This window comes from Lolium rigidum, chromosome 4 (genome assembly GCF_022539505.1).
Source record: "Lolium rigidum isolate FL_2022 chromosome 4, APGP_CSIRO_Lrig_0.1, whole genome shotgun sequence".
Taxonomy (NCBI): Eukaryota; Viridiplantae; Streptophyta; class Magnoliopsida; order Poales; family Poaceae; genus Lolium; species Lolium rigidum.
In genome coordinates, this window is record NC_061511.1 from 98,160,754 (window position 1) to 98,186,857 (window position 26,104).

At 45.9% G+C, this 26,104-nt stretch overlaps 1 protein-coding gene and 1 pseudogene across 1 annotated transcript; one reads left to right on the top strand and one right to left on the bottom strand.

Annotated features, from left to right (window-relative positions):
• The first annotated feature begins 6,013 nt into the window (after positions 1-6,013).
• On the top strand, positions 6,014-8,422 carry LOC124649897 (annotated as a pseudogene).
• A 5,778-nt stretch (positions 8,423-14,200) lies between these two features.
• On the bottom strand, positions 14,201-17,754 carry LOC124649898 (auxin transporter-like protein 3). The gene is made up of 4 exons (XM_047189466.1): positions 17,377-17,754; positions 16,879-17,273; positions 15,464-15,929; positions 14,201-14,563 (listed from the first exon to the last, which is right to left on the bottom strand). Exons 1-4 carry the CDS (start codon positions 17,752-17,754, stop codon positions 14,201-14,203), a joined length of 1,602 nt encoding a protein of 533 aa, XP_047045422.1.
• Positions 17,755-26,104: the final 8,350 nt, after the last annotated feature.

The following is a 26,104-nucleotide window of genomic DNA, read 5'->3' on the forward strand; positions in this document are numbered from 1 at the left end:
CAACTTCAAATTTGAATAGTTCACAATCTACTGCACCAAATTTAGCAAAATTTATATTGTTGGAAAGCCCATGAAATGCTTGATCCAACCACACTGGTTTCAACCCTATAGCTTATGTAGATTTTGAATGATAAAAATGACAATTCAGAGACTTTTCAGTATTCAAATAAATCTTAAAAATCAACCAAAAGTGCTTTTGAGTTGATTCCAACTCCTATAGCTCACCTTTAACTTGCACTAATTGTTTCTGCAAAAATATGCCATGATTACTTTGAATGATCATGGCCTAGTTTAATTAGAGGACTATATGGCTATTTCTAGTCAAAGATATTGTCCAAAACTATTAAGAAATCATATGGGAGTTTTTCTCTCATTTAAATCTTGTCACAAACATTTCAAAATGAGGTAGAGACTCTGGTCATTTAGGTCTCATATGAATTGTTTGATGATATTAAATCTTTACCATGTTAGGATTAAATTGTATGAGGTGCTACACCTCATTTAAATCATTTTCTTAAATGATAAGTATGAAGAGGTTGACTTTGGTCAACCTAGGTCATATATTATTCATGAGAGAAATTAAATCTTAATAAGATAATGAGAGGAAATTATTTCTCTAAGTAATTAAAAGTAACACCTAAGTTAGTATGAGAGGAAATTATTTTCCTTAAATAAGAAAACACATCCACCAACTTAATAGTAATGTGTGATGCTAGCTTAAGTTGTGTGACTCATGTGTGTGCCTAGTTTAGTACATAAGTTTGGTATGATGATTGTATACCCCGTATTCGTATTTTAGACGCTAGTACCGGAGACTATCAAGAGGAGGAGGTATTCTACCAAGAGGAAGGAGAAGAGAACTTTGATCACCTCCCCAATCAAGGCAAGCTATTACCAATGCAACTAGACTAATGCAAAGCTCTACAAGAGCAAGGCACCATTACTTTTACCTTATGCTTAATGCTCCTAATCCAAGTTTTTACTTTACAAGCTTTACTAAATTTTGTTTATCAAAGTACTTTTTGATTCATGATTCACTTAGTTTAGTTATGGAGTAGTACAAGAGTATCAAACTTAGCCTAGAGCAATACAAGTTGCTTAGCACCCCTCATGACTAGTTGCTAGTGCTAAACTAAAACCGACTACTCTAGATGGGAACTTGTGAAACCAATGACTTTGAACACCTTGGAATGATGAGTCATTCTAGGGAAAGATTTTGAAGGTGAATGTGACTTGTGAATGACTTGGTGAAACTTACCAAAAACCGATGGTGGGGTTCGGATGCGATACCATTTCCAATTCTTAAGTATCCCCACAATACCCGAATCCGGGTAAGTCTTAACTCGGAAACTTATGTATTTTAGTATGGGTTCCCTCCGAACAAGCGTCATAGGGGTTATGCTCGAGGCTGCCTCCCTCGAAAGTGAAATGACGTGAAATGAGGTGAATGTCCTACCCAAGCCCCGTGCGGTTCCGGGTTGACGGTGTGTTTCCACCGGGAGGCCAAGCTCATGGGGAGAGGTGCCTATACTAGGGTATGTAAATGAAAGGTTAGGATTGGTAGTTCGCGTCATCGCGTACGATAAATCGGGGCCGATTACCCCGACGGACTATTGCAATTATTGTGGCACAAGTGTACAACCTCTGCAGAGTTAAACCTATTCAAATAGCCGCGTCCACGGTCATGGACAGTTGGAAAGGCCATACTGTTCCGTCATCAGAGCTTTTCTAAAAAGGGTGACTTGTGAATTGAATTGAAAGGTGACTTTGACTTTAAATCACAACTGAGTTGTGGGAATGACACTAATGTTCCCACTTGAGTTAAGTTAGGCAAATGAGGAGTTTTTGATTACAAATGCTTATGAAGTAAAACTGGCTTTATGCAAATAAACCTAGAGCTTAGAACCCCTTTACTATAGTTGATAGTATTTATCTTAGTATTAGTTTGCGAGTACTTTAAAGTACTCATGGCTGTGTCCCTGGCTATTCAAATGGCCAGACTATGAAGAGGAGTATCAAAACCCGGAAGAAGGATAGCAGGACGTCTACGAGAACTAGGATCACTCCTGACGTCAACAGTTGCCTGTGGAATAAATGGACTACTACTACGCTTTTTCGCTTCCGCTATGTGTTATGTAATTGATCAATAGAACTTCTATTATTGTAATGAGACTGGATCATGTGATCCTTTATTTGTAAGACGATTATGGTATGTAATGAATGATGTGTTGTGATATCAATCTATTATGTCTCGCAAAAACAATATTCCTGGGATTGCGAGGAAGGGCATGATAGGCATCTGGACTTAAAAATCCGGGTGTTGACACACTCTCCCAGATTACTAGAGGCATGGACCCACTATCGATCATAAATACTCCCTCTTGGAGCCACGAGCATATACTTGGCCAAAGCATCTACTAGCAACAGAGAGCATGCAAGATCACAAATGACATATAAACAGGTCTATAATCAACTCAACCATAGTATTCAATATTCATCGGATCCCAGCAAACACAACATGTAGCATTACATAAAGATGATATTGATCATGACAAGCATCTCACAAGATCTAAACATGAAGCATATGGAGGAGAATACAACCATCTAGCTATTGCTGTGGACCCGTAGTCCATAGATGAATTACTCACGCATCACTTCGGAGGCGGGCATGGTGATGAAGAGGCCTCCGATGATGATCTCCCTCTCCGGCAGGGTGCCGGGAAGAGCTTCAGGACCCTCCCGAACTAGGGTCGACGATGGCGGCGGCTATGGAACTTTTCGTGGATGGAGGTTCGGGTCTTTGAGTTTTTCTCGAGGATGTGAATTTATAGGCGAAATGGCGAGGTCGGTGGGCGCCCGAGGATACCACACCATACCTAGGCGTGGCTAGGGGTGGGCCGTGCCTAGGGGTGGTGTGGCCACCTCCTGGCTCTTCTCCGTCTCCCTTTTGGAATCCATCTCCGTGACAACAAAATAAGAACTTCGGCTTTTGTTTCGTCCAATTCCGAGAATATTTTCTATACAATTTTTTTGAAATACAAAAACAACAGAAAACAGGAGCTAGCACTGTTGCATCTTGTTAATAGGTTAGTTCTAGAAAATGCATAAAAATGCCACGAAGTGTAAACAAAACATAAAAAAATTGGTGTAAAACAAGCATTGAACATCAAAAATCATAGATACATTTGCAACGTATCAGGGCGCGCCACCTGGGCCATCTCAGCCCTCGAGCGTTGCCTCGCCTCCTCCTTTCACGTAGCCCTTATATACCCAAAAAACTTACCTGGCTGGGAGGACGAAGCTTTTCGCGAAACAAAGCGCCGCCACATCCACTATCTTTGTTTCGAGGGTCAAATTGATCCTGCTCTCCATGCTGGAGAGGGGGATTTCGAGGTCTTCTTCACCATCATTACCACCAACATCATCACCAAAAACCATGTGCTCACTCTCCATCATTATGCATGGGTAGTTTGTTGTAGGCATGTGAGGTGGATGGAGATTGGATGGGATTGATCATGTAATCATCCATATGTATTGAGATTTGAGGTATTTGACTTGAGTATATTCATGTATGAGTGTTGGTACACCTTTGCTTTGAACTTCAATACTGAACTTCTATTGCCCCATCATATATATGAGTTTGTTATTTATCTGCAAGATATTGCTTATTATTATGTTGAACATGCGAACCCTAAAGTGACAGTTAGGGAAAATATGAGAATATGTGATAGTTTGAGGATATTGTGCGTTTATGAAGGTACACTTTAGCCATTTAAAGTTACATATATATCACTACTTCCGGTGAATACCGGAAATCTGCTGCTATTATTTACTGCTTGTTCTATTGCTTTGAATCAACTGCTATAAAATCACCATTTACTTTGTGAGTTTATTGATATACAAGTGTGGCTGAGAGTGATGTCCCAATTGCTAAATTCTTATTGATATTATTGTGTTTCCCTTGAGTTGAACTATAAATTTGGGTAATACTTCCCATCGAAGATTTCAACGATCTTCTATTCTTATGGGCATCAATGGCCTCATGAGATTGTGTGATGAAGGAGGGTGACAAAATGGAGCAGCGGTTGTCGTATCAACGGGAACTAGGGTACCTGGGATCCCACCCGCGTAGGTTGTGTGTGTGTCTCGGGACCCAAGAGGTAGGTAGGGGAGAAATACGTCAAAGGGATGCCAGGGACACGTCAAGACCATGTTCCTCGAAAAGGATACGTAAATAGTGATGTTTCCTCCCCGGGTCAGAAGACATCGGGGCCACGAAGAGGGAAAACGACGCGTCACCGGTCAGGAGCGGCATCGACAAGAAATCCGATAAGGAACAATGCGGTGACACAACATATCACCGCATACTACATGTTCGAGCATACCAAAATGGTAATCAAGAGGAGCCAAAAGGCTATGTCAACCTTGTGGAGAATCATACAAACGACAGTGACCACATTCGAAGGCTATCATTCGTACATTGAACAAAGGCTAGAGAGGGGTACAAATGCGGTCAACGACATAAGCGCGCCTCCTTCCCTTTTGTGACAGTGTTTCTAATCGTCTATGAATTGATATCTTTGCACTTTTTTGATTTGTTGGACCATTCTCTAGCCTTGTGCCGGTCAAAACATGGGGGACGACAATTCGGCTTGTTGAATTGCTACACCAAGCTCAAAGATGTTGATAAGCGGAGCTTGACAGGAATTCAATTAGCGAAGAACCAAGAAGGTGTCATTGATGTTGAAGCGCCACTGAGAACCTCAGCGGGGCGTCCTATTGGTAACAAGGGGCCAAGTAAGTTGTGATTGAAGCAGCGTCATCCGATAGGGTCTAGTCGTCGATTGACAAGTGCCTCGTCGATGTGTCGACAAACCTCCTCATCCGCGGCTCGAAGAGCGTCGCGAGCTGGAACGCCTTGTTTTTGAAGCAAGAAGAGAAGATCATCATCGTGAAGGATAGAGTCGCCGTGAAGAAAGAGATGACTTGATGATCTTGATCGCCGACACGTCACGAATGGTTCCTCAAGTGAAGGCGGTGCACATGTTTTACCGCGACATGATCCTGCAAGAGATCGTCGGTCGAATGGCCGCAACATCGTCATCACCGACAACGGCCTCAGCAGCTGCGTCCGCAAGGACATCAACGTTGGCTTCGACGAGTACTCCGGGGCGTCGACGGCGACAACAAATTCGACGTCGTAGTCCTGGACGAGCCGAAGCCGCCATTGACGCGCGACGACCATGGTAGGAACTATAAACTACTCCTTTTAAACGTGACGATCATTATTGATTTATAATTTTTTCCGTTACAAATACTCCTTCCGGTTCGAAAAGTGACGCAAAGCTGACGCAACATTAACGTATAAATATGTATACTCCTGTGTCAATTAAATTCAAGTGACCCGTTCAAAAAAAAAATTAAATTCGAGTGGAGGTAGCAACTGGTTGGAGATGTATTTGGGGACATTTTTTTTGAGAAACACAGTACAAACGCAGGCGCTTACATACACGCGCATACACTCACCCCTATGAATGCACACACGCACACCCTACCCCTATGATCACCTTCAGAAGAAGGAGCCGGCAGATTGGATTGAAATTGACGAAGTCACTACAGACGCCTCGCTGTCGACGGGAACATCGCCTCCCACTGAATGAATATTTCGACTTTATGAAATATGTTACCTAGGATTTGAACTCTGATGAACTGGGTTACCTAAGTACATAATCTCAGATTGGTTGTCTGCATTTGGGACGTTGGAAGAACCGAAGAAGAGAATGTGTCCAAACGATGGACTTGATGGGGATTGAAGATGCTGTTACCCGGAACGGGCCGATTGGGCATCTGGTGAAAGCACGGCGGAGCGGAACGGGACGTAAACGCCAAGACAAATCAATCGCTGGCAGCGTAGGCCCACCTACAGCCAGGGTGAGCAGGCCTCACGCGTTGACCACACGGTCCAACCGCAGCCTCCCCCTCCCCCAGCGCTAGTGCTATGGTGCGAGTGCGACCAGTCGGAGCACCAAAACCTACCCACCCGCCCCGCACCACCACAAAAATCAACCAAAACCCCACCTCTCAAAAATTTTCCCCAAATTCTCGGCGACAAGGCGGAGATCGACCCACCGCCGCTTGCTTCCCGGCGATTCTACCCGTAACCGCCGACGAGGAGGAAGCGGTTCGAAGCCAAGGGACCAAGAGGAAGGGAGGAGGATGGGGGAGGGCGTGCAGGCGATGCTGGCGCGGCCCATCCAGCTGGCTGACGAGGTCGCCAAGCAGTGCGGCGCCGCGCGGTGCTTCCGGGCCGAGTGCACCGACCTCAAGTCACGCGCCGACAAGCTCGCCGCGCTGCTCCGCCAGGCGGCGCGCGCCGACCTCTACGACCGCCCCGCCGCTCGGATCATGGCCGGGGCCGCGCAGGCCCTCGCCAAGGCCTCGGCGCTCGCGGCCCGCTGCGCGCACGGCCACCCGCGGCTCCGGAGGCTCTTCACGCTCAGCCCGGCCGCCGGGTTCCCGCGCACCGCCGCGCTCCTCGACACCGCGCTCGAGGACGTCGCCTGGCTGCTCCGCATCTCCTCGCCCCACGGCGGCGCCGACGGGGACGGCGACGGCGACGGCGACGGGGACCTGCGGGGGCTCCCCAACATCGCGCAGAACGAGCCCATACTCTTCCTCATCTGGGACCACGTCGCGCGGCTGCACACCGGGGGCCTCGCCGCGCGGGCGGACTCAGCCGCGAACCTCGCCTCGCTCGCCCGGGACAGCCAGCACTTCGCCAAGCTCATCATCGAGGAGGACGGCATACTGCCGCTGCTCAGGCTGCTCAAGGAGGGCACCGACGACGGACAGGAGGCTGCCGTGCGCGCGCTCGGCCTGCTCGGCTGCGATGCTGAGAGCGTTGATAAGCTCGTGCAGGCCGGGATTTGTTCCGCCTTCACCGCCGCACTCAAAGAGCCGCAGATGCGTGTGCAGGCCGCTGTTGCCGAGGCTATTGCCACACTCGCCGACCGGAGCCAAGCCTGCCAGGAGCTCTTCACACAGAACAATGCCGTCCGCTATCTCGTCGGCCACCTCGCATCCGGGACCATCCAGGAGCACAGCAGGTACGCCGTTGGCTCCAGCAGCTCTAAGAGTACTGCTGCAGCGCCAACACCCATGACATCGCTACACTCGGTTGTGCTTGCCAAGACGCTCAGCACACGCCACAGCGGCGACTTCATGGTATCTGTCCCTGAAGAGCCACCCAGAGTGTCTAATGTCTCTAAGGATGAAGCAGACACTAATAAAAGGAACCAAATGCAGTCGGTTGTGCAGTCTGCCATGGCTGCCAAGACAAAGACCAATGGGTCATTGATTCCACCCTTCAGACCACAGCTGGGCACGAGTGGCTCTAGTGGCCGCGGTGCTCGTGAAGTGGAAGACCCTGAGCTCAAGGCGCACTTGAAGGCCATGGCGGCTAAAGCTCTCTGGAAGCTCGCACGAGGTCATCTTGGAGTCTGCAAGAGCATTACAGAGTCACGTGCGCTGCTTTGCTTCGCCGTGCTCCTCGAGAAAGGCGATGGTGGTATGGGCACAAACATGCAGGTCTTCTCAGCGATGGCTATTATGGAAATTGCGCGTGTTGCTGAGCACAGTCTTCCACTGCGGCAGTCGGCTTTCAAACCCAGTTCTCCAGCCGCCAAGGCTGTTGTTGACCAGCTGCTACACATTGTCTCCAAGGGTGACTATGATGAACTCCTCATTCCGTGCATCACAGCTCTTGGTTGCCTTGCGCGGACGTTCACAGCGAGCGAGACCCGGATGATCGCACCACTTGTCCAGTTGCTCGACGAGCGTGAGCCACCGGTTATAAAGGAAGCTGTGCTTGCACTCACCAAGTTTGCATGCACTAACAACCACCTACATGTGAGCCACTGCAAGGCCGTTGTCGATGAAGGTGGTGCACGCCACCTTGTTCAGCTTGTCTACCTTGGCGACGAGGTTCAGATTGAGGCGCTCATACTGCTATGTTACATCGCTTCACACGTTCCGGAGAGTGAGGAGCTTGCGCAGGCGGGGGTTCTTGCTGTGCTTCTGTGGGCATCAAAACAGACCTACATGGTGCAGGATGTTCGCGTTGAGGCACTACTGCCAGAAGCTAGGCGAGGCTCGAGCTTTTCCAGTCCAGAGCCTCTAGGTGATGTTGGCAGCAAGATCACTTGGCTTTGGTTAGTAATTTTTTGCCGCAATTTGTAATCATTGTAGAAGTATTTCCATCATTCATGATTGTTCTAGTGGGGTATATCACTCTGTAGGTTGTGCATATCAGCGATCAGTTTGTCTCAGAAAGATTGGTTGTGTTATTGAATTATATATATCATGAGGCAAACAGATTATTTGTGTACCTGTAAAATTGCAAATATCGAATTTTTTGTACTCATGATTGTTTCATTTGATTTATGGTTATACACATGATGTCAAATTGCAAGCAAATGGGGCAATCAGCCTTTCCATTTGGTACTTAACACTGCTCAGTGTAATGCAATTTTACCTTTTTTGTCTTAAGAAATTGTGATTGCTCATAATTCAACTAAAACATCCAGAAGCATGCAAACCTAATAAAAACTACAGTTCAGTAGGACGTGAGATGTGCAGATAGTGCATGCATATCAAAGCGGTCCTATAAATTGCACTTGAGCTTATTTCTTGTTTTGCACAAGTAGGTCTAAATTATTTTGATCAATCTGCATATGTGATTGGTTTCAGTCATCCAGAATATCTTTACTAGTCAATTTAGATAATATCAAAGACAATACTCTTATCTTATAAATCATGGCAAAGGAATTGGTTCACATACTTTTGTAGCAATGTTGTCTTCTTTTTGTCATTTTGCTCAACGAAGGAGCATGATGGATAAACAAACAAGCCATAAGCTGGTCAATATATTATACTCTTGCGAGTTGCAACATAGACTTATTATTAATTTCAGCACTTTAATGGTAATACATTTGTGTAGTCCAACATCACCCAACTAGAAGTTGACCAGGATGTCTTATTTGTTTTAGCAGTGCTAACTGCGCTGGTGATGTTAGCCAACCTTACCATTCAGCCTATTCTTGTGTCAGACCTGCTTTCATGTCCTAAAGCGAATGCCTAATCAGTTCAGTTGATAGTTTTTGACTTTTGTTAATTCAAGTAATGAACAATGGCATTTATGAGAAATAAACCTAGTAGCACATGTAGTTTCCGGAGGTTTAAATGAACTAGCACTCTGTTTCTTTCATGCGCATTTTGTCTACATGCTGTCTTTGTAGTACTAGTTGCTGAACATAACTTCTTTCGCCATCAAAGTAACAAGGGCATTGCCACCATATGAAGAGCATACACGCAATTTGATGGGGTCAGCCGTCAGCATGCAGTCTCAATTCATGTGCAGGTTATTAACCAATTCAAGTTTTTCATCTCAGAAGTTCCTAGGGATGCTGACGCCGCACTATTGGGCGAGGTAGAAATATCTTCTCCATGCTCATATTGTCCTTAATGCCGGGGTGCCCAGTTACCTACAGATGCAGAGCACGGCCGCGTCCTTCACGGGAGCACTATCAGCGCATTCTTCTTCACGTATTCATAGCTTGTGGTGTTTAGCACGCGAGTGTCTTCTTGGCAGCCTGAACTGGCCATAGCTGCAGTGGCAACCGCCACAGCAGCACCAAGGAGAAGGAGCATCATTGCAGCCAAACCATTACGGGTAAGCTGAGACTTCTTGGTGGAGTACCTTTGTGCTGCTGTTTTGTGTTTTTATTCTTAGTGCGACTCTGATGTGCCATGCTATATTGCTATTACATTTATAGTGCATGATGACGCTAGTCAGTTTGGCTTGTTTGGCCTATCTGGGAATTTGGTGTTTCTGGGAACCATGGGAATGCAATGCTCATGAGTTGATTCTAAGGTGCGTGTTCTCGTAACCTTTCTTTGCATGCAATGCAAATGCAAGAAGTTCGACAATTTGACACAATTTTTTAGGCCCTAACTATGTGCCTGGACAGAACTTCAGACAGAGTGGCTTGAATGCTATGTCAAGCCCCTAGTCTGACTCCTGTTGCTGCTACACTACGTCTTGAGTTAACTAGTTCTTCTTCAAGAAAACGCAACGGAATCTTTGCATTTCATTTCATTGAAAAGGTAGAGTTTGTTACACGCCTCCTAAGGCCTTGTTCGGTAGGCAAGGATTAGAGTGTAATATGTCTAGTGGTTTAGGTGAAAACACGGGGTTCACTCAGGGATCGGGCAATTGCTAAGCTAGGCCACCGATTCAGCTAGCTTAATTTGCATGCGTAGGCACTATCAACATGCGCGCTCGGGCCCCGGGTCTGTTAGACTGGACGTTTCTTCGCCTGTGCGGGGAATCGGAGCATACAAAACGTACAGCAAGCTGGCCAGAAAAAAAACGCGAGCACTGCTGAGCGTTTTGATTCACACGTGTATTAGCAGGTTTTGTAAGAATAACGGAGGCCAGAACCTTCAAAACCGGTAGAAACCCGGCCTGCCGAACGGTTCTGCAGCCGTTTGCAGTGATTTGGTGCTGTCCCAAGGCAACTAAAACACTCTAATCCCTGAGAAACCTGTGTGCCGAACAAGGCCTAAGAGGTTTACACATTTTATTACAGATTAGGGAGTTAGTGAACATCCCAGGTTTGTGACAAGACATCTCTTAGCCCTTTTGCGCCTGCTGTGGTTAGCTAGAAGTTCTACTGGGAGAGCACCGACAAGAGGCAAGGTCAGGATGGAGCGATAACGGTTTGACCAGATCCAACACCTGTGAGAGCTAGTTTTCTTAAATAGCTTTAGTTTTCAATAAACATCAGTTAGTGATGCCTTAAAACTATAGAAGACAATTAAATGCTGTCATTCAAGCTTGGGCACACTCTTCGGTGCAAAGAGACGTGCGTGGGTGCTAGGGAGACCAAGCTATGCAAAACCCTAGGTTTTATTCTTCGCTTTGATCTTTCACCTACTCCCTTGCAATTCCTTTACTGAATTTTATTCTAGATCTGTATCGGAGTTGAGCTTCTTCTCATCGGACCATCAGTAGTATCAGAGCCACCGATCGGCCTAGGCTCTCTCCCTCTCTTCCTTATTGAGCAACTATGACAGTGACATCATCTTTTGTTGTCCAAAACGTGAGTCATATTTTCTTTTCCTCGAAAGTCAAACCTTGTCTGAAGTTTGACTAAGGTTATGATTTTTTTTTGATATCTATAATACAAAATAATATGGGGTTGGTATTCTGGATGTTGATATAAACTTGATCGAACTTAAGAAATTACTAGATACTTGGCATTGATACTGACAATGGGCATCCATCAATTGCTCTTTTACATTTGGGAAATGGCAAGGGCATCAGTATCGGCTCTTTTTACTAAAGTAGTCACGCTCATGTAGGAAATAAATTTGATTCGAACTAAAACAAACTTCATAGATGCCCTTGCCAGGAGAAAAGATACTCAACATAACTGATATGTTTTTCATAGCCAAAAGGATGAACACGTCGACAACAACATTAAAAGAACTATGAGCAGCTGCAAAACTTTGTTTCCTGCTTCTCCGAGGCTGTGACAGCAATCCCACAAAAAAAGAAATATGCAATGTAGGAGGCTCTAGCAAATGCAGGCATAACCCAATGATGAAGCAGAACGAAACAGAGGCATGAGAAGGTCCTGAAGTAATAATACATTAACTGGAAATAAATGCAAATAGTCTACTTGATAATTAGAGTGAGAGTGTTCCGAGCTCTCAGAGAGTATATTCTGCTGTAACCTGTCCAGGTGGCTGCAGTTTAAAAGTGCCGTTGGGAATCTTGGTTTATCGTTGATCATTTAGATGAATTTGAACAAGTCTGATCTTGGGTTATGACATAAAAAACATGATAACCATTCAACTATAATGGTGGATCACAAGTTTAGTTGGAACATTGCAAACTCTTAAAGGAAAAACTATCTCATAAGTGGTTACTCTCTTCAGCACTGTAAACTCAAGATTAGTTTCTCTGTCTTACAAAACAAAAGAGAGAGTTCTCCAACATGTATATAATGAGATGCATCATGTAAGCAACATTTGTTACATGCAATGATCCAAACACACCATGAAGTTAGTAAATTGAAGAGAAACGTCACCTCTAGATACAGGTGGTGCTAAAGATTATGCTACATTCAATGTGGCATTCTGCAGCAACGGTCAAACGTTTTCAAACTGTTTCATGAGCTTTCTGGCCGCAAAGAGCACTTCAGTCCTTCACGAAGCAATAAGCAGTTAAAAAACGTGCATTCATTGAGAGAAAGCTTTGCACAAACACGAGGATCTCTGATTCTAGTACATTGTTTTCCCTTCCTTTTTTTTGGCGAATAGTACTACAGTAGTAATCTTGTCTTGAAGAAGTAGCTAGGAGTAGAGGAAGATTGCCGCAGATTCCCTTCAGTTATTCCTGCTCTGCATATCTGCAAAGGCCAGCAGCAGATCGACACCCCCTTCTCCACCAACGCGGTAGCCCGAAGAAGAGAAGAAATCAACCGCTTCGCTTTGATCTAGAGAGCTCCAATCAAGCTTTATTGACAGGGATGCAGCAGCCGCCCGCCTCCGGCTCCCTTCATCGGAGCGCCACGAGCAGCCACACCACCGCCACGATCCACCAGAAACAGCTCGCACGCCTCGGCAGCCATATCCCCATGGGCATTTCGCCATTCCCCACATGGGTAAAAACAAAACCTAGACTAGACCTACTGGTAGCTATACAGAGGAGGCCAGCCTCCTCTCCCCCATCGCCTCCGGCCGGCAAAGCCATTGGAGAGGAGGGGGAGAGAAGCCGGAGAGGCGATGGGAGCTCTCAAGAAGAAGGGGGAAGGAGAAAGGGAAGGGGGAAAGGTTGGTCTGATACTGACAATTTGGCATCCATCAATTGCTCTAAGGAATTGTATACATTTGGGAAATGGCTTGGATCAGTATTGGCTCTTTTTTATTAAAGTAGTCACGCTCACGTAGGTAAGAAATTTGATTCGAACTAAAACGAACTTCATAGATGCCGTTGCTAGGAGAAAAGATACTCAACATAACTGATATGTTTTTTCTTTTTGACTGTAACTGATATGTTTTTCATAGCCAAAAGGATGAACACGTCGACAACAACATTAAAAGAACTATGAGCAACTGCAAAACTTTGTTTCCTGCTTCCCCGAGGCTGAGATAAGAATCCCACAAAAAAGAAATATGCAATTTAGAAGGCTCTAGCAAATGTAGGCATAACCCAATGATGAAGCAGAATGAAAGAGAGGCATGAGAAGGTCCTAAAGAAATAATACATTAACTGGAAATAAATGCAAATAGTCTACTTGATAATTAGAGTGAGTGTTCCGAGCTCTCAGAGAGTAGATTCTGCTGTGACCGGTCCAGGTGGCTGCAGTTTAAAAGTGCCGTCGGGAATCTTGGTTTATCGTTGATCATTTAGATGAATTTGTACAACTCTGATCTCGGGTTCTGACATATAAAAAAACATGATATCCATCCAACTATAGTTCAGTGGATCACAAATTTAGTTGGAGCATTGCAAATTCTTAAAGGGAAAAACTATCTCACAAGTGGTTGCTCTCTTCAGCACTGTAAACTCAAGATCAGTTTCTCCGTCTTACAAAACAAAAGAGAGTCTTCTCCAACATGTATATAATGAGATGCATCATGTAAGCAACATTTGTTACATGCAATGATCCAAACTCATCACGAAGTTAGTAAATTGAAGAGAAACGTCACCTGTAGATACATGTGGTGCTAAAGATTATGCTACATTCAATGTGGCATTCTGTGGCAATGGTCAAACGCTTTCAAACTGTTCCATGCTCTTTCTGGCCGCGAAGAGCACCACAGTGGCACAGTCCTTCACGAAGCGATAAGCAGTAAGAAAAACTTGCATTCATTCAGAGAAAACTTGCACAATCACGATGATCTCTCTCATTCTATTACATTGTTTTCCCTTCCTGCGGTAGCTGAGGCTAGCTGCTAATAGTACTAGTAATCTTGTCTTGAAGAAGTAGCTAGGGGTAGAGGAAGACACACAACGATAAAAAACATGGATTGAACTAGAGCTAATCAAAGTAACACTGCTCATTAACTAGCTAACTAGAAACGGAGCTCTGACGGTCCGACCGGTAGAATTATTGGGTGGTCTGTCAGATTACAGACCGTGGCGGTGGTGCCGGTGATGGTGGTGGGGGAAAGCAAAATGCAGCGGAGCCGGAGCTGGAGATGGGGCAGACATCGGGGCCAGCATGCCGGTCATGTTGAAAATAAAGGGCATAGACGGGCTCGGTGCCATGGATGATGGTGGTAGGAGCGGCGACGCGACGGCGGGGTGAGGCGGGCACTGGTAGCACTTGGCGAAGAGGCCGAAGGTGTTGACCTGCTGCACGAAGTTGGTGATGCTGGCCCATCCGCCGAACCCGAAGCCCACCACGAGCACCCACGCAACCACGAAGGAGTTGATCACATACGCCCCGGTCCAGCCACCAGCAAATCTCGGCGGCCGCTCCACGGCGTTCTGCATTTGCATTCGTCGTCAGAGAAAGAAGAAGAGACAAAATACGTTTCAGGAAAAATATTGACGACATAAACGGTACTGCTACTACTACGGTGCTCAAGTGGTGTACTACTCTACTCTAGTCCACTACTGCTGCGTTTGTTGCTTTGTAGAGACATGGCAGGATTGGTTTCCGGACAGAATCATGTCCGGATCGGCAAAGCTAGCGCATGCTGCTGCTCCATCGATCGATGCCAATGGCTCCGAGACAGCAGATGATACAATAGCACGACCTCCTCCCACAGGCCACAGCTTTTCTTTTCAAACTTTGTGGTACAACTAGTGAGTAGTGTCTGCACTTTTTTATTAGGGCCGCTTGTCTTGAAAGGAATTGCCTGACACTCGGTCACTTTACTGCTAGCTAGCTGGATGCATGGTTTGTCTTGCATTCAGCGAGACATAACGTGCAGCAGCAGGAGTACATGTGTACAGTGGATGAGTGGAGTGAGTATACGGTGCTCAAATCAATATATGTGTTCTTTCTATGGAATGTTTTTGTAGCATATGTGGAACATATCAGACACAAACGTCAGAGATGCATGCATCTGCCGCCTTGTGAAAGAGCCTGCAGGTTTCCATGAGTGATCGGTCATGGACCTCTAGTGTTTGCACTGTGCACAACCAGATTCGCCAGTGTTAGCTGGCAACATCATCTGCGACAATGGTGATTAGCTAGCTAGCTGCCTGAACAGTGCTGCTTTTGTTGCAGCTCTACTATTCATGGACCCAACTATTTTGCAGCATGCACAAACAAAAACAACCCATGCATGAATGTGGATCACAGTGTCATTTGCTTGGTCGATCAATCTATGTGCGTAGAGGTAGATCAAGCCCTGATGCAGATTGTCTGAAGGTGCGTACCTCTCGGGACTGTGGTGATCTGAAGGTGCACATGTGCGCCATGGCGGGAATGATGTAGACGGTGAAGCTGACGAGGAGCGATCCCACCGCGGAGTTGATTGGCCCGAAGAAGGGGAAGATGATGGCGAGGAACCAGATGGGGACGACGACGGGGAGCCTCGCGGCGGCGCGCTTGCAGAGGCTGCGGCAGTCGTGGAGTCCGATGAGCTTCTCCCAGACGAAGTAGAGCGGGGTGCATGCGAAGCCGAAGGTGATGAACTGGTGGATGAGCATGAGCACCACGGCGGCGTCGCGCCAGGCGTCCCGCGGCAGCAGGGAGAGCGCGTTGGAGTGCGTGAGCAGCTGGTCGCCGAAGGCCCAGTACGCCGCCGACGCCGACGGCAGCGTCAGGGTGAGCACGTACAGGGTGGCCAGCAGGTAGATGGCCTTGAACTTCTGCGGCCGCCACATCGCGTGCATCACCTCCCTGCAATCACACAGACACATACGTTAATTGGGTCGGGTCACATTTTTTGCTCTAAGATTTGCGCAACTTCCACTAGCGATTATCCGCAGGACAAAAAAAAATTGCACTGTGGCTTTGTCGTCAGTGTTCCGCGACACGAACAACAAAGCAAGATCGATGGAGATGGACGTTGTTGGGCTTTGGCATGACAAGGTGGCATGCGCATGGAAACGGGTCGCAGGACCAAGGTATCGATGGGCCATGGGCGGCCCACGTACGGCCCCACCTGCAGTGCGCCTACGCCTAGGTGATGCATGCAACGGTCTTTTCTTTGTTGGAAGGAAAAGGCAGCAAGAGGTGGATGCATGTAGATGTGGAAAATAAGGCATCAAAGGTTGAGCACTTTGCAGTACCACTAGTTTTAATATTCTGCTTTGCACTGGACTCTAAAACAGTATAGTATGTCTCTTTGCTGATGACTGATGCCCTGTCCCAAAGGGTACACACGCTTTGGAAAAAAATAATTGCGGACGACTAATCCTCTGCTAAATCTACAAGCTACTACGTACACCACCAGATCCAGATGAATCCTAGCTCTACAATGCATGAGCTGATGAGCATTTGTGCTAGATCGATGTAGTATGATGGGTAGCACGTGTATGTTCTTAGGATATGCATGTATGCAGTTGGGCACCGAGCAGGCATTTCTAATTCAGGGTGCACTACGACAGAGGGACATTCCCGTTGCACGTGAGATGGCTCTTTTTACCCAAAGCTGGGCAGCGTGCACGCCCCGTGACCAGTTACCGTTGCACTGTACCGGCCCTTGTCTATACACTAGAGCTAATCAACCAAGTTTATTTATATTTAAAAAAGAAAATTTTTTAAAGAAAAAAACAGATTAACTAGTTTATAAGTAGGAAAAAGTAAGCAAGTAGACGACGGATGGAGTGGAGTGGTGTCGGCTTACACGGTGACAGCGTGGCCCCCGAAGGTGTATAGAATGTTGGTAGCCCCGGTGAAGTAGAGCATGATGGTGGTGGGGCCGGAGTGCTTGACGCCCTCGACCTGGCCGTGCATGAGGGAGGCGACGGCGATGTACCAGGCGGTGTAGGTGGTCATGAGGAGGCCGAGGAAGGACCAGACGCGGTAGTTGTGGAAGGAGGGGATGAAGACGGTGGTGGCGCAGCAGGCGCCGAAGATGTAGGTCCACGTCCGCTTGTCCAGGTGGTCGTTCACGTAGTAGATGTTGCTGGCGCAGCCGATGAGCTGGATCACGGAGCCGAAGAGCAGGAAGGTGCAGTTGAAGGCCAGACCCAGGTTCCTCCAGTGCCTGCCCAGCAGCCCGTCGAGCACCTCGAACCACTGCAGTAACGATCGATGCATCATCGTCAGTCAGTCGTCGTGTCAGAGAGATGGAAGCTACTGTATGAATGAATGCATGCATCAATGGAGGATATGGGCGTACCTGGATGACGTGGTTGCGGAAGTCCACCTTGTCCTTCTCCCTGCGGGTCCGGTACTCCAGGTAGAGGATGCTGATGAGGTAGGCGGTCCAGCTGCCCAGGAGGCCGTAGAAGAGCTGGAACAGGATGCCGCTCACCATACCCAGCTGTGCGAAGGAGTAGGGGAGCGTCAGGAGCACCTGGGCCACCTGGTTCGACGCGCAGCTGAACCAGGCGTCGTACGCCGACCCGCCGTGCCAGAGCAGCCCGGACAGCCGGGACTTGCCGCCGCCCTCGCCGGCGTGCTCCTCTTCCTCCTCGGCGCCCGCCTGGTAACGCCTCAGGCCGGATGGTCCCTTCTCGTCGGCTAATACGCTCCCGGCCACCGTCTCGGACGCCATCCTTGATTTGTTCTAGTTCGGTACGTGTTGCTTGGTACTGATCTTGATGAGCTTCTCTGCTTACAGAGGTACCTTTAGCTATCTGCCTAGCTACCCTTTGGTTTATAGCAGTGAGGCTGGAGTGTGCGGGCCGAAGGGAGAGCTCATGTGTATATATGCAGAGGAGGCCGCACTCCAGCAGCTCGCTCAGGTATAAGCAAAAATAAACCCCACAGCCTTTCCTGGCGAGTCCGATGCAATGGCATAGAGCAAGACCACACGGTTAAAGTAACCGTATAGACAGATCAATCACACATGCGCAAAAGTTAATTGATACGGGACACATATGGATGAGCTTTGTTTATTGATCTCTCTGCAGTACTTTTACAACCACATTTCCTCTCTCTGTATACCCATAGATAAGAGCATCTCCACTTGTCCCCCATATGGCCCCGGCGATGCCGATTTTTAGCCCATATGAGGGTCCCGCGCTAAACACAATATGGGGTCCGGTCGGCCCCCAGTCGTGACCCCCATACAAATGATGTACATTTCAAATAAAAGACTAGCCATATTCATATCTAGGTTTATTGTACATGTACTCGAAGTCGGCGAACTCGCCGTCGTTGTCATCGGAGGATTCTCCGTCGTCCTCGAATCTACGAGGCGGCGGTGGTGGTTGCATTCGCAGAGGATGTGGCGGCGCACGCGGCGGGGACAGATGGCCGCAACGGTTGCAACCTAGGCCGTCGTCGCCATGGCATGCACAGTAGGCATGCCCCTCCTTCTCCACTAGGACCGGCCAGCCTCCACCGGCGATGGCAGTGGCGGCTCCAGGGAGGCGCGGATGGCCACGCGTTGGCCCGGGAACTCCTTCGGGTCACCGGGGCACCTAAAGTCATTGGCGACCATGGCGTACTCCGACGGTGCCTTCCACTCCGGTCCCTCCTCCGACCCTCCTCGGCGCTCGCTGCCGCCCTTCTTCGGCGGCTGTAAGTGAGGGTATCGCAGGCGGGGGTAGTCGCCCGCCAAGATGTGGTTCATCACACCCTCGAGGGTCCGGCTAACCCACCATAGCCGCTGGCCGGCCTCGTTGTTGTCCACGGGAGGTGGCCCATCCCCCTCGTACCGGCGAGCTCCATCTCCCGGCGATTGGGGATGAAGGTGTCCCAAGTGGCGGCGTTGTCAGGATCCCATCCGGGATCCATGCGCTGCTCGGGGGTGAACTCGTCGTAGTAGTGGTGGGTGATGACCGCACGCCGAGCTGCACCTTGGGGGACGAGCGAGACCGGTACACCACCGGCGCTCAGGCGCCAGCCCGGGGGGCATATGAAGCCCGACGGGCAGGGCTAGTTGGAGGCGCTCAACGCCTCCACCTCCGCGTGGGTGAGGGCAAGATCACCGGACGCCATGGGTGAGATGTGCGAGAGAGAAATATGTAGAACTAGGGTTTGGGATGTGTCCTTTCCACCACTTCCCGCCTACATATAGCGGCGACAATGGTGGGAAGCGGTGGAAAGTGCGGGAAGATGTAGGCGGGAATCGGCGGAACTAGCAGGAAGATATGGGCATATGTCGTTGCCAAGGCTGGTCCGCGGCGATTTTCCAGCCGTCCGGCGCCCCTACTAGCCTCCCTTTCTACTGGGTTCGACCTGAGGGCGTCGGATGGAAAGTTGGACAGCGCGGCGCGAAAAACAAATTGGAAACCACGGCTGGACGCGTTTTTTGGCGCCGACGCCCCCCAAAAATATATAGGGAATCTTTGGAGAGGGCGAGTGGAGATGCTCTAAAAGGGGTTAGGTAGATGATGGCTAAACGTAGGGAAGTTTTTCACCCCCAAGAAAAGGTGGGCCCGCTCCAACTCTCTCCCTTGTATGACATCATGTGCTGTCTCTGTCTTAAAAACGTCAGAAAACAAAGTAAAAGAAAAATATATGGAGAAATAGAACATAGCATACGTCTCCCTCATGTTGCACGAATTCCCCATTAAAAACTTCGTTCCAGAAAACATCGAAAAACTCACATAAAAAAGAGTACAATCCGCTCAACATCAGATTGAGTATTCGATCATTTAGATTGAGTTTTGCGAGTGGGTGTGTGAATAATCTCCCCACAAAAAAAAATCTCCCCCCAATCTTGCATCTCTCTAAGTCTCATCACACTAATTCCACGAACACACCTCGAAGATGATAATATCGGTAAGGATTTAGGGAAAAATCAGCGACATTTCAGGGGGCTTATACCCTGCAACTCATGCGCATAGAAGAACTTAGGTTGATATTCTTTCTAAAATTATTGTTCACATAATTTGATTGCACTTGGGAAAGACAAGATGCATTATCTTGGTAGAAAGGGCATTTGTAGGATGTTCACCTCACATGTGTGCTGAATGTGGTGATTCATCCGTCGAAGCCATACAAGCTCTCGTGATGCTTTATACGTTTGATCATTTCAGAGAGGTTCGTCAAAATCGACGAAAGACTTTGTTGCGACTATTTCCAGGAAATTTCGGTTCCACCACACACAAAAATCGAGTCCATGATTTGGAAGTGCGCGCATCTGAAATATACCCCTGCATTAGCATATCCTATCAATGATAGGACCTAATAACTCCTTCTACAAAACTTCCCAATACCGTTGGTCCGAACAATTATTGGAAGACATGCTTGATGTTTCTCCAGTGTCACTCTTGGTAGGCTCAAAACTGTAGCTAGCAGAAAATTGACAGAAAATACAATGCCCGGGTGTGCACAATTGGAGAGGCACATGAGTGTTGATGGGTGTATTTTACACTCATTTTTATCCTTGTTGAAAGAGGATGATTCTCAATATTTCGATGAGATTATTCCTCCTACCCGCCACTACTCACTAATAATTGTGTGGATATGAAAATCTTTTTGGTCATCTGTTTTTTTTTTTTTTTTTTTTTTGCAGAAATGGATGATTTAATGATGAAATCCAATCAATCAGGGGAAAATTAAGTGATGGAAAGTTGCACAAGTCAATAGGCCACCGAAGCCAATTACAAGGGATGTGACAAACAATCGTACCATACCGCCATACTATACACCTGCGGCTTCGCTAGATCAAACCAAACAACTTCCATAAAGGATCGACCATCGTAATCGCATCAGAAGACCTTTACGTTTGACCACTAACATGTATAAAGAAGATGGATAAGCTATCCATTCCTCGATACCGAAGCACTGCTGCCCGCCATCACCTTCTTCTCCATAGCCATTCCAAGCATCTTCATAGCCATTACACTTGAACACTTGATTTCATCGCCATATGCGGCATTGTAAGTCTATCAAATATTCATTTATTAAAAAATACAATATTTATGATTTGTAAACTAATATTTAAGTCACTACAAAAATTGTTGTTAGAAATGCCGCAGATCCTTGGTTAAAGAGGCGTTTTTGTGGTTAAAGAATCATTTGGGACGAAACGGTACTCGTGGATGTTGTCGCATTAGTAATGATCTACCAGGATTTTTTGGTCCGTGGCAGATAAATGGTCATCAGCCACAAACATTTGTGCATGGTAAATTGATTTCGGGACGTCGTTGATCGCTGACATCATATGAACCGACACCTGGCAAACGTTGTTAACCGGTTGGCAGTACCGTCATCTCGATGATGATGACATCATCCTATTTAGTGGTGATGCCACCTTTGTTACCGGTTCGTAAACTATAGCCAATGATATCAACTCCCACATCGTTGACGTCAGCTCGATCTGGCGCGGCAACACCGACATTTATGCGGCGACTCAACATACCACTGCATGTTGTAGTACGCAAGTGGTTGACATAACACCAATGAAACAACGTTTTAGTAGTATTATAATTCTTAGAGTGGTACAATTGAAATATTGCGGGTCAAATGTATGTCTATAGAATCACAACTCACTCTTTACAAAAGATCATCACAACCTCCTAATTATAATGAGGTAAAACTGCAAATAAAAATCGAGAATGACAACTCCTAGACTAGACTTATCACTAGCTCTACCTATAGAGATTCTTGGCTTGCTAAAGAAACTATAACTGAACTCTAGCTATTTAGATTCTAGGATTAGGGAATTGGTTCCCTTCTACCCCGTAGTGTAAGTTTCCACCAAGATTGATGTGGAAGTTGACTTCATTTACTTCGCTAATTGAGTTCTGTCTTTGGTAGTAGTTGACTGCTCCATTTTCGAGTTCCACAGTAGATTCTCTTTCGGTTTTGTCCCAATCTAAGCAGGCGATTCAAGAGGAAATGGGTGAGTACGAGCGTACTCAGCAAGTTCAATATAATAGAAATACATGGTTCATTCACTAACGGGTGAGTGGGCTAATGCATATTTTCGTAATAATTTATTATATATTTTTTTAATTCTGGAAAGCTATGTCCGTCAGTTTTCGCAGGTTAAGCAGACCTTCACAGAGTTCCTTTCGCGCCGCGTTCGCAGTTCTTTCCCAGAATAGGGAATGGCAAGCCACAATTTAATACACTCTGTAGAGACGTGTTACTTTTTCCATAATATATTGTTATCCTTGTTGCACAACCGGGCATATTATTCCCGTACATACTTCCTCTGGTATGGGGCCCAGTATAAGATCCAAGTCAATCATTGCCCCTTCTCCACAATCCCGCATACGAATCCTTCTGTCCTACTCACATATCCCTGGTAGACTTCTCCTATAACTTATGACTTTACCCGCAATATGCTATGTAAAATCCATCATAGACAATAAGGCGCCCTTCATCCAGCAAGGATATGGAGATTAAGTCCATTCCAGACTACTGTGAATCAAAGGAGTCAAATACTAGCCCTATCATGTTTATTGCTATGCGAAAGGAAGAAGATCTAGCTGACTTCTCCATCCAATTAAAGATCTTACGGTTAACGTGCAATACGACGGTAGAATCACTAGACGTCATTTGTTGTTACTCCTATTTGCATATATTACTAGTTGAAATGGAACCTCCACCATTAGCACAAACTATGGTTGCATCGCCCACCACATAGTAATATTCATAATTATAGAAGTAAAACTTAGCTTTTCGATGTAGGAGTGATATGAATAGTACTTTGCAAGTTATTTGATAAAAATAATCAATGGCATGAGCAATCATTGAACTTGCCTCTTGACTACGAGAGGATGCAGCTAAAGCTCCTAGATGTGGTAAAAGTCCAAATTCTGAAAAATAGCACCAAGGATTGGAAGAATAGATGAATGTAAAGTGCAACTATCATTTCCTCACCATTGTAGTATTTTTGAAGACACAATGATTTAGGGCAAGGATACAATGTATATCAAAGTCTAGCCTTAATAATGACTTAAATGTATGATCACAATCTACACGTTTGCCACACTTCAAACAAGAAATATATGATTGTTAAGGTGGTCACTGTTAATTGATATTACTTAGTTGTGAAATAGGATTTGGTATTGTGTTTTGAGGGGGATTATTAATGTAGTGATTCACTTGGATAATAAACAAGAAGTAAAGGTGTATTAGTTATATTGAGTTGTATACCTTAGTTATACTTTGGTGTGTTTGATGATTTAACTTGAGTTGCATAGTTAAGTATCATCTGCAGCTATATGAGTCAAGAATATGCATAAGTAGAATAACATTACTGCTGGATTAAATAAGTAAACACTAACTATGTATTAATGAGTTGTTAACAAGGGTAACTTAAACTAGGTTATAGTGGAAGAGGTAATGTCATGGACTTCAAGTTGGTATTGGACTATAATATCCATCCATTTGATCCCCATGGTCACCAAACCACTTTCTAAACAAAAGTTGGCTTTCGCTGAAATCAAGTAAAGCCCCAGCCCAAGAAATGCAGCTTAGCAAGTTGTCTTTGGTTCGAAGCAAAATTCCGCCAACATCTATATTTTGGGTGAAGCTATTAGCTCCCCGATTGGGCCACCTAGCTAGTCTCCTGGGCTTCCTTTAGATCCAGTCACCAGAGTAGATTAGCCATGCGAGTTGGGCTGTCTTCCAGTCTCCCGTGACCCAGGCAACTCCTCCTGGTGATATACCCAACTAGGCATATCCCCAGCAGGAGTAGTTGTGGATGCAGAATATCTTGTCAACTCTAAGTGCCCATGAGAGATATGACTTGGTGTCGTATCCACCTTTGAACTTGGGCATGTTAAATTTGAGCTTGCCACATGTGTTTTCTTCATCTTCTAAGTTTCTCTGGCAGGGTCTCACACTCTCATCTCTCTCATTATGGTGGTGAGGAGAGGTCTTCTATGACCAACATCATCATTGTTGGTTTGCCAGTGTGGGTGGACACTTCCTTCACTTGGTGCATGTTTATGATGTTGTGTTCAGTCTTGTCGAGGTTAACGATGATGGGTCTGACCTTCAAAATGTCCATGCATCTCATCATCACTTGGATTACTTGGTTGAGGATCCAATTCCCTTCTTGCTCGAAGGTCATGCCTTGTGATGTCGCGGTTCATCTTCATTATGGCCTTGGTTATGAGCATCATTCCCTTCTCGATTTGGAGGTGGCTCCACGTTGATAATTTGACGCTCATGATTGGAGTTTTTGCGGTTGTGCTCATGCAAGTTACTTTGTTGGGGATGTTCCTGTCAAGGTTTCTCCTCATGCTCATGTCATTGATGGAGATCTTACGCTTCACGGTCCAGACCTTAGGGTGGTTCTAGGCTTTCTTGTTGATCATGATCATGATGCCTCTCATGGCGGTGTGGTTCTCCCCAATGTGTGTTGGAATTCGATGACTCATGGTGATCATGGGAGAAATGCGTGCTAGATGAAATCGATGATCTTGAATGGTGGTGATGACGGTTGTCCATGTTGGCAATGACTTCTTGTATGTATGTCATGCGTCTATCCATACTTGCAATATTTTCCTCCATGCGGTGCACTATGTTGTTATTGGCTTCATGTAGTGCATCTATATCACGCCCCATAGGTACGGAGTTGTTGTTGACATCTTCACGTCATTTTTCATTGCGAGCTTCAAAGTCGTAATATTGTTCATTGATAGTTGTCCTTAATTGATATATCTGTGTCTTGAAAGCTTCACGTTGTACCCAAAGATTGGGTTGGATAACCAACCGACCATTTTATTTGAGGATTTATTCCTCCGGTGCTTGGTCCCCTTGCCTAGCCATGATCAACAAAATGAGCACTATATGGTGTATGTTAATGGAAGGAAACTATCCTTTGATCTCACCTTAGGTAGGTAGTATCAGAACAAGTATCCAAAACCGAGAGCCAATCCACAATCCATTAAGGATTTTTCTTGGGAAGTGTCAGATTCCTTCATTTCCATATAAAGATAATTTCAAAGCTTTGTTATGCAGAAACCTAAATGTAAAATTGTAAGGGGTTACTCACACAAAAACACACGTGAAAGCTAAGATTTATGTTATAAGGGATGTGGAATGCCAAAAGAAAGGCCAAATGAAGAGTCTACTGTACAATTTGGATAAAATCCAACAACTCACTATTCAAAAATGGCTATCATATATATATGAAAACAAAGGAACATAGAAAATATAAATGGGGTTAGCATGACCAAAACAATTGGGCAAGAAAGAGAATTTTACCTAACGAAGACAAATGATCAGTGTCATGATAACACTAGGAGTGACCATAGCTCATTTACACAAATGATTCTCTTCTTTTGTATTTGGTTGCAAGCACTCTCTCTCTCTATATATATAAGTATGGTTTAGGGTTTATATATATATATATATATTCTTTCTTTATTATTTTTTATTGTTCTCTATGTAAGCATGACTCTCTTTTATTTTTGTTTTCTTTTCTCGACAAGATTGATTCCAAGATTTGCTCCACCCGCACTCTCTCACTTGTGGGACAGATGTTTAATGCTTCGCAACACTCAACAAGCTAGTCTTAATAGGGTAGGCACACAAAAGGAAGATCAGGTTCACAAAGTGCATATTTATACCTAGTCGGTGTTAGGCGGTGATGAACACGGACTTGTGGTTGTGGATGATGTCAAAGGCTCGCTTGGAATTCGGGTTGCTACCGTCTTCGTGTTATTTATGGTGCAAGTCGAGATCAAAGGCACTCAGAACCAAAAATCCAACTTAAAATGGAGAAGTGCCAACAAAACTGGAGCTCACAAGTAATGGCATATATGGTAGTACCGGTCTTTTTGGTTTGGTTGTACCGCTCGGTCGTCTTCCAGCTTGGGATGTGCGGATATTCTTGCCAGAACTTGGCTGATAAAGCCCAAATTGGCAAATTAAGGTGGGACTTGGGCTAAGTGACCCAATGGTAAGTTAGATAAATACACCAAGTTTCTATCGAATCAAAACAAAAAAAAACTCAACAAATCCAGAGATCCGTCAAATGCAAATTT